This window comes from Echeneis naucrates, chromosome 19 (genome assembly GCF_900963305.1).
Source record: "Echeneis naucrates chromosome 19, fEcheNa1.1, whole genome shotgun sequence".
NCBI lineage: Eukaryota > Metazoa > Chordata > Actinopteri > Carangiformes > Echeneidae > Echeneis > Echeneis naucrates.
Genome location: NC_042529.1, coordinates 14,632,170 through 14,644,404, shown reverse-complemented (window position 1 = coordinate 14,644,404; position 12,235 = coordinate 14,632,170). Strand labels below are relative to the sequence as shown.

At 40.3% G+C, this 12,235-nt stretch overlaps 1 protein-coding gene across 1 annotated transcript in view; it reads left to right on the top strand.

Annotated features, from left to right (window-relative positions):
• ca10a (carbonic anhydrase Xa) overlaps nt 1–12,235 on the top strand; it is a 233,486-nt gene that overhangs the window by 205,361 nt on the left and 15,890 nt on the right. The window contains exon 5 of the mRNA XM_029527971.1: nt 11,758–11,853. Within this exon, the coding sequence (XP_029383831.1) occupies nt 11,758–11,853 (96 nt within the window). The remainder of the gene's footprint in view (nt 1–11,757; nt 11,854–12,235) is intronic.

Sequence of the window (12,235 nt, the reverse complement as noted above, 5' to 3'; positions counted from 1 at the left end):
AAACAGCAGCGGTCCTAATCTCTGTCCGAAGATGTCTCAGTTGTCGAAGAACCTACAACTCTAGGTTTCACAAGATTTACAATTGCTGTTGAGCAACTGATGAAATCTCTTTCCAGTTGGCCCTCATATCTGACAACAGAGACGGAACAACATGGAAATGATAGAAACTGCGTCATCAGTTCCTCTGACAGTGTAGTTGACCACAAGGAGAGAACAGAGATTTAGAAAATGGAGCTGTCGCTGGAAATTTTTGGGAAGAGCAGCTTTGGAGTCTTTCAATGGATTACTATTTCATTTCAGCTCTCCACTGTGAGGTTTAATGAAAAAAAAAAAAAGGAGCAAAACTGAAGATACAAATCTCACAGTGACATGTCATGACTACCAATGGACTAGTGGTAAAAAAAAATTCTATAATTTATTATAACACTTCTGATTTAATTAAGTGTCAAGCTTCATGTTTAATGTAGTTAAAACATGTATTTACCAGGGTTCATTAAAAATCATCACGAAATTCACAAATTTTAATCTTGAAAATGCATCAAGCCGCAAACGCTGCACACATCTTACAACATCATGTGACCACTTGCAACATTAAACAGTTTTGCCATATCTTTCACAGACTACGTAAATGAAATAACAGCACGTTTGGTCTTACGTCTTCACATCCCGACATCCTTTCTTTTGGAGAAGTTGATTTTTTATTTTTGGCACTGCCGCTGTGATCCCTCACTGTGACCTGCACAGCTGTTTCAGGCCCAAAATACACGGCTGTTGTTTCAAAGCAGCCATTGAACTTTTTCTTTGGGTTGGAAACAGTATTCGTCAATCATCCTTCATCATCATACATCAATCATTCATAACATCATGATGGTTTTGAGCAGGAAAAATAATCAAGTGTGAGGATGTGAGCAACATGGACAGGAAACAAAGTGTGTGATGACTGAGTCAGAGCGTCTCCAGCGCTGCAGCTTTGCGGTGTTCCGAGGAAAGAGAACCACTCAACCACAGGCTGGGTCATGGGTTAAAGCTCATTGGCAGTTCAGGATCAGGTTTTGTTTTGTTTTTGTTTTTTTTTACATCATGTGGATTGTTGGATGTCTGTGTGTCTCTTATCTGGGGAAGAACAGACTCCAGGGTGCATTGTGGAAATGGTGGAGACAGCGTGATGCTTTGGATATTATTCAGCCGGGAAACCTTGGCCCCTTCATTCACATGGATGTTACTTTGGCAGTGACCTAAATGTGGTTCAGACCTTCATGTAAACAGTATTCTCTAATGTCAGACAATCCCCCTGTTTCACCGCAACAATGTTCAGGAATGATCTGAGGGACAACATCCAGTTCAAGGTGTTGACTTGACTGTAACTCTCTCAGATCAGAATCCAGTCCAGCATCTGTGAGATGAGCTGGACCAACAAGTCCAGATACATGGACGCTCCACCTAACAACCTCTAAGACTTAAAGGATCTGCTGCTAACGTCTTGGTCAGCTAAGAGGTCTAAAGGAGTCCAGACCTCCAGATGGTCCTAAAATTTTGGCTTAATGGTGTACATGTTTTATAGTTATGTGTTATGCATCAGATTGATCTTAGGGGTTTTTCCACTGCTTCACTCCACTTGATGTGTTCACATCCTAAGTGCAGCTCAAATGTGATGGCCCATTAGCCACAGCGTCACAGTGTGTAAACTGAGCGCCTCCTCCAGATTTTGTGCTGTAACACAGAATGTGCTGTGACACATAAGCACTGCAGTCACATGGATGGCGCTCCGTGATCATTTTCCAGGTTAGTGCAGTACTTTCCACACAGCACAGGAACATGCAGCTTTACTTTCAGAAGCCGACAAGAACTTCTTCAACCACACAACATGTGATCCAAACTGTTTCCAATCACAGTCTCTATTTAAGGGTTCTGAGTGTTTTGGTCCTGGCAGAGTAACTGGCAGCTCTGCTCAAATAGAGAGAAAGATGTAGCTGCCAAAACGCATGGGGGAACAAGGCCAAGGAAGAAGGCTGCTAACAGATGCTTCTTTCTTTTCTTTTTTTTTTAAACATCCCTTTCCCCTTTGCTGTGTTCCCTTCACTCATCCAAACAGTCTGAGTAAAATGGCAACTAGAGAAGCATCTTTCACCACCTATCCTGTTAGGACACCGGAAACATTCCGTCAGACAGAGGTGTGAATTAAAGGTCGACGCACGATGTTTCCTAATCAAAAATGCAGAAAATTCCCACTCTCTCCTCTCTCACAGTCTCTTTGAGTCCCTCTCGCCCCCATCTGTAGATGTGTGGTGGCTCTTCCGTGTCCTTGAAACATGAACAAAGAGAGAAATGAAAAAACTTTTTAAAACAAAGCATCCCTCTGAAATGGCAGCGTATGTGTGGGGGAGTGTATTTACACTCCAAAGCTTTCATCTTAAAATCATTGCCACTTCCTATGCAACCTAATTCCTCATGCCTTTTTCCATGCCTGGCAATGTGTGTGTGTGTTCACTGAACAGCATGGACTATGGATAATCAAAATTTGACCATTAAATAAACTTTAAAAACAGACTAAGCATGCAGACACATGCAAACACAAAATACAGAGAATGAAGCGTGGATAAAAAGAAAAAGGAATTATGGCCATGGATAATATATTCATATAAGATGGACTTTAGTTCATTGATGATGTGTATGGAGAGCCTTATTAAATATACACAGACATTTGTATTCATAGGATTCGTTATCACTACTTGACTTTATGCTGATGTGTACAAGTCTGTATGAAATCCTAGCTCGCACAATATCATCCCCATGCCAATGTGCTGTCTATTATCATTAGAATTTGCATCTTTCTTTTTTTTTTTTTTAATTATGACTTGTGGAAACATTGCTCTCACTAAAGTAATTGCTGGATTTGGAAAGAATAAGACTGTAGTTGACAAGAATCCCAGTTTTAATGTGCTCATCCAAACCACCGCTCCAACCAAAATATCCGGAATAATCTGAAATTGTGTCAAAGATGAACCAGGAAGTTGCTCTGTGTGAAGTTCACTTGGGATGGAAGTCTTTTCCATCGCCTCAAAAGCAAGTTCAATGTAAACATCCTCTACCAATAAGAATATGGAAAGTCAAGAGGTTGCAACGGTTATTGCAACTGTCCCAAAAGCTACTCTCTGTCAAAAACAGACCATACAACCGACGCAACAAGAGTTGTTCAGTTTGATGAGCGAGAAAACAAACAAGTTGAGATTTATTTCCATAAATACCTGAAATTAGGCAATAAATTGTATCACATTATCATATTTTCAGAATTCTATGCGCATTGAGACGTTTTTAATACGTTGTAACCATGTCTGATCTGTGTTGCTACTGAACACTCAGATCTATCAACTTACCCATCAACTGATGTCAGTTCCAATCACAATACCGTGAATGATATTCCATCTTTGATCACCCTTTAAATGGTGCTGATAATTCACAGACAGATTAGGTCAGTATATTAATGTTTGATTGGTTTAGTCCAAGTGGTTGCAACTGTCTTCAGGCTGCCTTAACTTCTGCGTTTATACTCAGTTGCCAGTTTATTAGGTCCACTTAGTTAATCCTAGTTGATCCAACACTGCTCTTAGTTATTTAAAGACAAAATAATGGAACCAACAATCATTAATAAACAATGTAGTTTATGGCTGTCTAATTCTATGCATCTTTGTATTTGTGTGCGTCTTTTGTGTTTTGTTTATGGTGTTACTGTTTTAACTTTTGTAAAGCACCTTGTGGTTTCTACCTGTGAAAGGCACGATATAAATCAAATTTACTTAGTGGTTCAATCACATCTCTTAAACAAACCACATCACCTGCATGCTTACAAAGGATTCATCATGAACGTGTCAGTTTGGTTGGTTGGACTGTGTATGTGCATGAAAGCAGGAAAGTGATGTTATACCTCTTTGCTTTCTGCTGCCATACAAAACATGTCTGTGTGTGTGTGTGTCTGTGTGCAGCTCTGTTTCCCTGGTGCTGCTTCACAGCCTAATCTGAAAATGAAACACCTTGGTGTCTTAATAAGTGCTAAAATATTCCAAATATTATTCTTCCACCAGCTTGGCACAAGTGTTAAACACTCGAACATTCTGATTATCGTCTGATAAAAGAAGTCAGGCCATGTGTTAAAACTGCCTTTTATAAGTTATTGTTATTTATGCTGTCCTTGAAGTTGGGTTTTGAAAATTTTTGACACCAATATGTTTATGCCAATATAACCTTCTTTTAAATCTACCACATTAAAAAAAAAAAAAAAAAAAAAAAACATGCAGTGCATCTTGGGAAATCCAGTCAGACATGGCGATAGAAGACGCCCACACGAAAGGACTGCTGTGCCGAATGATTTAGCAGTTGGAGAACATTTGGCACTATAGTAAAGTAAACCACAAGTGATTAGATCGATTTCCTTCCTTTCAGTCAGCAACTGCTTTGTGTTTATTTCAGCTCAATGTTGCTGTTCACAAAGAAAACCTTCATGATTCATCACAGCGAAGAATTCATCTTTTTTATGATCTTCTGTCAAAGTTCTGTTGAAGAAAGGCCATACAGTGAATATAATGAAAACACTAGCTGTTGGCTTACTCAAGGGTGTTTCACATTTAGGGAAACTTGTTCCCAGACATTAACTACAATACAACAACCACACATCCATATGCTTCTTATTTATTTTTTCCCCCGTGAAAAATGATTTTCTTACAGCATTATATAGCTTATCATAGCTTTTATTTACAATCATATTGTGCCCACAGTCAGACTGTCCTGTCAAGCTCCGATGCTGAGTGAATCAGATGCTCATTGGCTGCATTCTAACTCTGCTCTTTTACATGTAACAAATGCTCAAGTTCTTGCCAAGAGAGGAAGGTATACAGTTTTTTGTTTAGTTTTGTTGTTGTTGTTGTTTTGTTTTTTTTTTTAGCTACATAGGAGTAGCAAAGTTTGCAAATAGCTTCTTTGACATTTACTGGACATCATGTAGGCACCTTGTTTATCTTTTGTCAGCACAAAAAGCCTGTCAGACATTATGCGTCGACAAGAAGTGATTTAAATATGGCTCCTGTTCTCAACTGCAATGTCTCTATTAACTTTGTCTGAAGTGGCTGTCTGGAGGGAAGGATATAGTCAAAGAGGAGCCTATGGCCTCTGCCAGCAGCTCTGTGAAGGAGACACTTAACAAGACACTTTGGCCTGCTGGTGCTACTTGATGAATACAGGGAACCACCAAAATTTGATTTTACGAAAGGCAGTGTGAGGATGGATAAAAAGCCCATCTATCTCTTACATGGGAAAGGCTTGACAATGATCACGTCTGGTCTATTTTTTGTCCTTAGCCTGTTGTTAAAAGCAGCATATTTAGGTAACACCAAGCTATTTCTATTACGAGTGGCATAGATTGTAAAAAAAGACTTTCAAGAAAAACGCCTACTTTATGAAAAAAACTTGACTTCACTTTCTCTGCAATTCAGTAATTTGTGCTGTAAAACTTCACCTATTCAACATGAGAGAACAGTTATCTTTTAAGGAGCCGTGATCGTTTGACCAAGTGAGAAAAAACTCTTTCCTCTAAGCTGTTACGACACCAGCGTACCATATTCTGAGATTGTACTCTCATTTTCCACGAACATTCAGTCAGACTGCAATTACTTTTCACAACCTTTTCACGATTTTCTACTGCTTGTCTGTTTCCGGGTCATGGGGGGTGCTGGAGCCAATCCCAGGTCACACTGAGTGAGGGCGGGGTCACCCTGGACAGGTCGCCAGTCCATCACAGGGCCAACACACAGAGACAGACAGAGACAAACAACCACTCACACTGACACTTAGACCTACAGACAATTTAGAGTCACCAGTTAACCCAAACATGATGTCTTTGGACGGTGGGAGGAAACCGGAGTACCTGGAGAAAACACACACAGACATGGGGAGAATTTTACATCATGTGATGAAAAAATATAAAACTCAACGTGGTGTGTTCAAATCATATCTGTGAGAGCATATTAAATCACACTAAGAGCGTTAGACAAGAGTTAGCTGAAGGAGAAGCCACTCGGTGCTAAAGAAAGGATCCAGCTACATTTCATCCAAATCTTGTTAAGTGCTTAAGAAGGATTCACCATAAGAAGTTGTTCCAAATATTTGAAACCCCCATCAATCACAGACACGCATCTCATATGTTGTTTTCCGAACACGTGGAGAATCACATTGAACTACTGTCACTACAGCAGATTATTGGTCACAGAGCTTTTGATGAGGTAGAGCTTCATCTGTTTTATTTTCTCTTCCCCTAATTATCATTAATCACTTTTAAATGCAGCAATTCGTACACATCTGCACCATCGTGTCCCAGTGGTGGTTCATTCATTTAAATCACATCAGAAAATCTCTGCATGTATTGGTCTGAAAAAAACAACTACACTCATTTATCAATAAATTGGGGATTTCAATAGTTTGTACAGAAGATGGATACAAAGGTGATGATGTCCTGTGACTTGGCATGGGCCCATCATGCCAGTAAATCTCCTAAATAAAAGCCAGGTAGGTTGGTCATTGCATGCGCATAATCACAGCGAGATGGGCGCGCAGCGGGCCTTGTCTGTTTGCTAGTTTTATGGATCTCCACTCCAGTTAATCTGAAGGAGGAAGGACAGATGGCCTGAAGTTGAGATTGAGAGTGTCATTTCCAGCCCAGCGCTTTTAAACCCCATCTCACCGTTAACGGCAAACACCTCTCTTCCACTATCGACTTGCTGTCTTCATATTTCCATGCCCCACGGGCCAGGCCAGCCATTATGCCATAAAGAGGCTGTCAGGAGCCCCCCCTCCCCACACTACCAACACACAAACGCATACACCTCTGTGCACATACACACTCCTGAAAGCATCGGCCAGGCAGGAATGACCCCTCACACCAACTTTAGTGTTGTTTCAAATTTTGTCCACTCAATGTAGCTTTCTCATGCAGGCCCATTCAACTCGGGGTCGAAAGCGTGTCACAGTGACCAAGAAGATACTCATGCACTCAAGAGCCATTCGCATGATAATGTTGATAATGTTTTTGGGGGTATTCAGTGAGATATAGATCCCATCCCATGACAGGAGGTGGTCATGGATTCCGTTTTACGGATCTGAGCCTCTCTGACCATGGCCAAATTTAGATGGCTGGACACCTTTTGGGATGTTTCTTGTATGCAGCATTTACTAAATTTTCTGCCAAAATTGGAAGGAAAACCAATGAACTGTTGACAGATTCATTGTCAAATGCATGTGGTTAATGAACATGCGAAGCGAAGGCTGGCCCTTGTGGTTCGACCCTAATGAAGACCGACTGTAAGATGAATTGGTGAGAAACCCTAATTGAAGCCCTGGTCTAGTCAATCACCTTTTCTCTTACATCGCTCTGGATGCATGTGCATGGTTAACCAGGTGAAGAGAAAACACCAGAACAAAGAAACTATGTATTAACTGACACATAACGCTTTTTTTCTAAAACATGCATTAACATGGCAATGGTACATCACAGCTACTGTAACTGGAGTTCAGTATCTTGATATAATATCAAGGATACTTGATATGCAGACCACTGACCCTCCAATTAGTGTATGGCCAAATCTATGACCCACCGCCAGAGACCTCATTTGTCCTGAGCCACTGTGTTAGTCCTGGAATGTTACTTTGACACGTACCACCTACAGACATATAGTTATATACAAAAATGGAACTGACTCAGTTTGAACCATGCTGGTGCCATGACTAACCTGCACAATACCGTACTGTATGATATCAGCCTTCCCGAAATTTTCAATCCATGTCTCTGAGTCATCAGCTGATGGAAGCAACTGGAAGCAATAATCATGTGGGTAAGGTGTGGGGCTTCATGTGATATTAGTGGTTCATTTAGGCCCAGTGTTCAGCGACCAAAACCAGTTGAAGCATCAAGTGTTGACAATGACATTCTTGGAGTCGGTCGATGGCCTGAAGAAGAGCATGAAGGAACAACATATAAGCAAATAAAAGGGGATTCCAAATTTCTAATTTCTTACAGAAGAGAGAGGTGAACAAAAATCTTGAGCCTACACAGATCTAATGGGAGATTTGATAAACATTTTTAGGTAGCAGCCTTCTGTTTGATAAAGGGCCATTGAACTGTGATCCTAATTTCCTCTAGCATAGCAATCTCTATCACACTTCCAGTTGCATCAGAAAAGGTGTGAATCTGAATGGCTGAATCTTAAGAGAGTACCTGTTAGACATGTACAGCCGTCACTGCATTCAGCAGCTAGTGTGAGACTGTTGAACAGGGGGCACTGAGTCTAATTACTACCTCTGTTCCCTCCAATCTTTCGCTTTGCATCCCCTTCTTCCACATTTGGCAGTCACTCTCACTTTATTATGGCCCACGCTGGCCTCTCATCGCCCACCAGTCGCAAACTTTGTGCAATTTGTCATTGACGGATGTGTGGATGAGTTCTTTTGGCTGCGTCTGCTGCTCTCACCTAAAAATTTAATCAGATCAATGTAGGGCCCTAATCACTTCCTCTCCCTCCCTGATTGCATTTATAGACGTTCTATCGCTCTGTGCTCCCCCAGTCGAGCATTTCATAACTGCTCTCCTCTTACATTTGTTTATTTATATTCTCCAGAACAGTTGGTGCCAAGCTCTTCTGCCAGTGAGTGAGGATGAAAGTTTATGGAGATGGGGAGTAAAAGACAGAGAGCCTTTGGGAAGCATCTCAAAATTATTACCAGGCCTTTGTTTTGATAGCAGATTGCTGTGTGTGTTACCATTTAAAGGACTATTATGTGTAGCAAGATATAAGATGTTCATGTATTTTTTCACAATAGATCAGGTCTGTGTTTCATATTAATTCAGGGAGAGAATCAAAGATTAAGTATCAACATACACGCTACCCTAAAACCAGCCATCTGGACTTCTGTAACTTTGTGATGTCACAACAAGACTGGCATCGCCATTGGCTACCACCAACAGCTCCTCATGTCCATTTGTTTTCAACCTTGCAGATTTGACTTATTTTGTACCTGAAATCGACAAGAATTTTTTCCAATCACTCACTCCGCTAAACAGAAGAAAACCTGAGCTGCTTAACTGATTGGCTCCTTTTACCAGGGCTTAGGAGAGAAGATCTAAAACAACCAAGAGGTTTTGTTCTCAAACCCCAAACCTATCTTTTTATGAATGTCAACACTTGGGACTTTTAAAAGTAGCGGCGCTATAACGTAAAAAGCAATCAATTAAAAACCATAACCCTAGGTTGCAAGACAATGATAGTGCCTACAACAACTACTTTAAAAATGTGGACTCAGCAAGAGCACTGTAGTTGTACTGAGCCAACAGTATTGGCAGGGAAATCTTTCCTTCACACCACTTTTGTCATTCGTGATGAAACGGTTACCAGAGGCAGTAGCCATCAGGTTATGTTCATCGTACTAACTAAATTACTGTCTTCAGACTTCATCTGCATTATAAATGGGTGTTTATGCTGAGAAAGGCCTTGCAATAAAGAACGGTCCTAACAGCTCAGAGGGAAAAGGACACAAAAGAACCCTGAAAATCGGGTTGCAGTAATGGATGCTTTAACCTGGAGCTCATCTGATGCTGTGACAACAGTCACTTTAAAAGAATATATACCATAAATGTTGGCTCACATTTATTAGATTGGCTCATGCAATTCATTATGGGCTGATATCTTCAGCCTCTTTGCAAAGATTGCGCTGTGTTCAAAGTCTTTGGCACGTAACCACCATAATTTTATATCTGTTCAAAACAATGTTCCCAGTCGGCTCTCGCAGGCTTCCCATTTGAATGGTTTTATTCCATTTTCACTGCGACAGAAAAAAAAAAAGTGCTGCCCTTTGATTGAATGTGGTCATTTGGAAGTGTAATGATTGATGATTGATTGGCTTATTACTTTCCTGACAATTCTTTAAATCTAAAAAAATAAATAAATAAATAAATATAATGGCAAACATCAACTTTAATTTGAGTGTGTTAACATGAACATACTAAGAACTTTTTGAAATATAGCTCTGGTTGTACACTGCCAAAAGTGTAGCAGGACTCTTAGCTAGTATTTGTTTGGCTGCTATCTTCTTCCATTTAAAATCATCCACAGGACAGCTAACACAATGTGAGAGTAGGCTGAGAGTTGATACCTAGGTGAAGCCTCTGTGACATCACTCACAGCTCCCTGAAATGAAGTTTTAGTAAAGGTTGTGGCAAGCTGTCCTTTAAAGCAGACAGGTTTCTTCTATTCATGGCTAAAATACATAAAAATACACAATCCTACAAATATGAAGAAAGAAAGTAGCTTTAAGGGCTGAAATTATTTCTGCAGTAAAGTGAATTATTTTAAATGAGAGTCTACGGGCACTGACTCACTGCTGGAGCCGCACTCTGTTTTTATTTTTTTATTTTATTTATTTATTTTTTGTTTGTTTGTTTGTTGTTGTTTTTTTGGAGCTGAACTGCAGTTTTTGGCACTACAATGCTGACTTCATTTTCAATCCATGGAGGTTGACACTTGACACCAATATGACAAGTGAATGATAACACTCAATAAAGGGCAAAAAAATATCAATTTGTCAGTTTCAACAGCTGGGTATTTTATATGTGTGCCCAGGAAAACCAGGAAATGTCAAATGACTTGCTAAGCCAAAGGAAAATCATTTCCACGCTGAAGAAAAATGTCGTTCTTCTGTCTGCACGACTAGTCATCAACGATCTCGTAACCCTGATCCAAAGCCACCACCTCATTCCATTCACTTTAAAAGCCTCAGTGCATCATAACTTTGAATGACTGGACACCGATTTCATCATGAAAACATTCCTCTACACACGACGAAGGTGACCAAAAAGCTTTCAGGGAAGATGCAAAGTGCTGGATGAGGTCAGTCGGTCACCATTGACTGAAATTATTATTATTTATTTATTTCAATTCAACATATTAAAGCTCAGAGCCAAAGGGAAAGGTTGAAACCGTAGAAATACACAAAGTTCTCAGGTAATCTATATGCCCTTTCATTTGTTGTCACGTCCACTGGCAGCTTACTAATAAAGACACAGGAAGTCCACAGAAACATCCCATGAATGTCCATATTCCTGATAGAACCACCTCTGTGGCCTCTCACCTCCCTCCTGTCTGTGTGATGTTTATCAGAACAGGTTTTAAAACTGCTTTTACCATTTGGATGTTGAGCAGCACCTACTGCCTACGTCCAGACATGATTAAAAAAGCAGGAATATTGAACAGCTGGATTGGACGAAGCATCTGTGTCAGTGAAACATTGAGCTCATACTGGGAGGCGGGTTCTCTTCTCTCACCTCAGCCTGCGAGAGCCGACTGGGTTGGCTCAAATGATGACAGCATCCCTGCCTATTATTACAGAACTTCCTGTCCACATCTACGATGAGTACAAAATCTTCCCAATGTTAACTCTTTCCATTAAAGTGTCTCTCCGAGAATCCATGGGAGAGATTTGATTCCATATAGATTTTCCTTTTTAAATCATCTGATGTGTAGCAGGCAGGGAAGGATTTCGCAGAATGGAGGATTCTCGATACACGGCAACCAAGAGATAGATTTTCTAGAAGGCTGTTCAACTCCAGTATTTCTAATTTGTACTCACTGCGGGGATCGGCCTTGTGTCTCACTCTCACAGTGTATGAGTGCAAGTGTGGTTTCCTTTCCCTAAATCTCTATGTGTCTCTTCTGCGTGTTCCAGGTTCAGCTGATCCACTACAATCATGAGCTGTACACAAACTACACAGAAGCTGCTAAAAGCCCCAACGGACTGGTCATAGTGTCCATATTCATGAAGGTGAGTCTCATACATACATATATTTCAGAACTGAAACTATATACTGGTTTATATTCTAGAAAGCCAACAGAATATTAATTGGATAGGATTTTTCTGTAGTTCTTTTCGATTTAATCAGAGTTTATGTATTATCATTTTAGCAGGCAGTTTTCGTAAGCAACACAGATGGAACGTGTAGGAAAAAATGAAACAGGGTTTAACATCATGTTCAGTGCAGACAAGACTCAATTACAGGTGAACCAATGCGTTCATTCAAGTGGAGAAACATGGTGTTTTCCCTCTTAATTCCCCCTCAACCTGTAAACAACCTCTGAAGCAGTGTTTAGCTTCAAATTATCAACTCTTATATCCCTGTTGGTGCATTTTTAATGTGAGCTCGTAA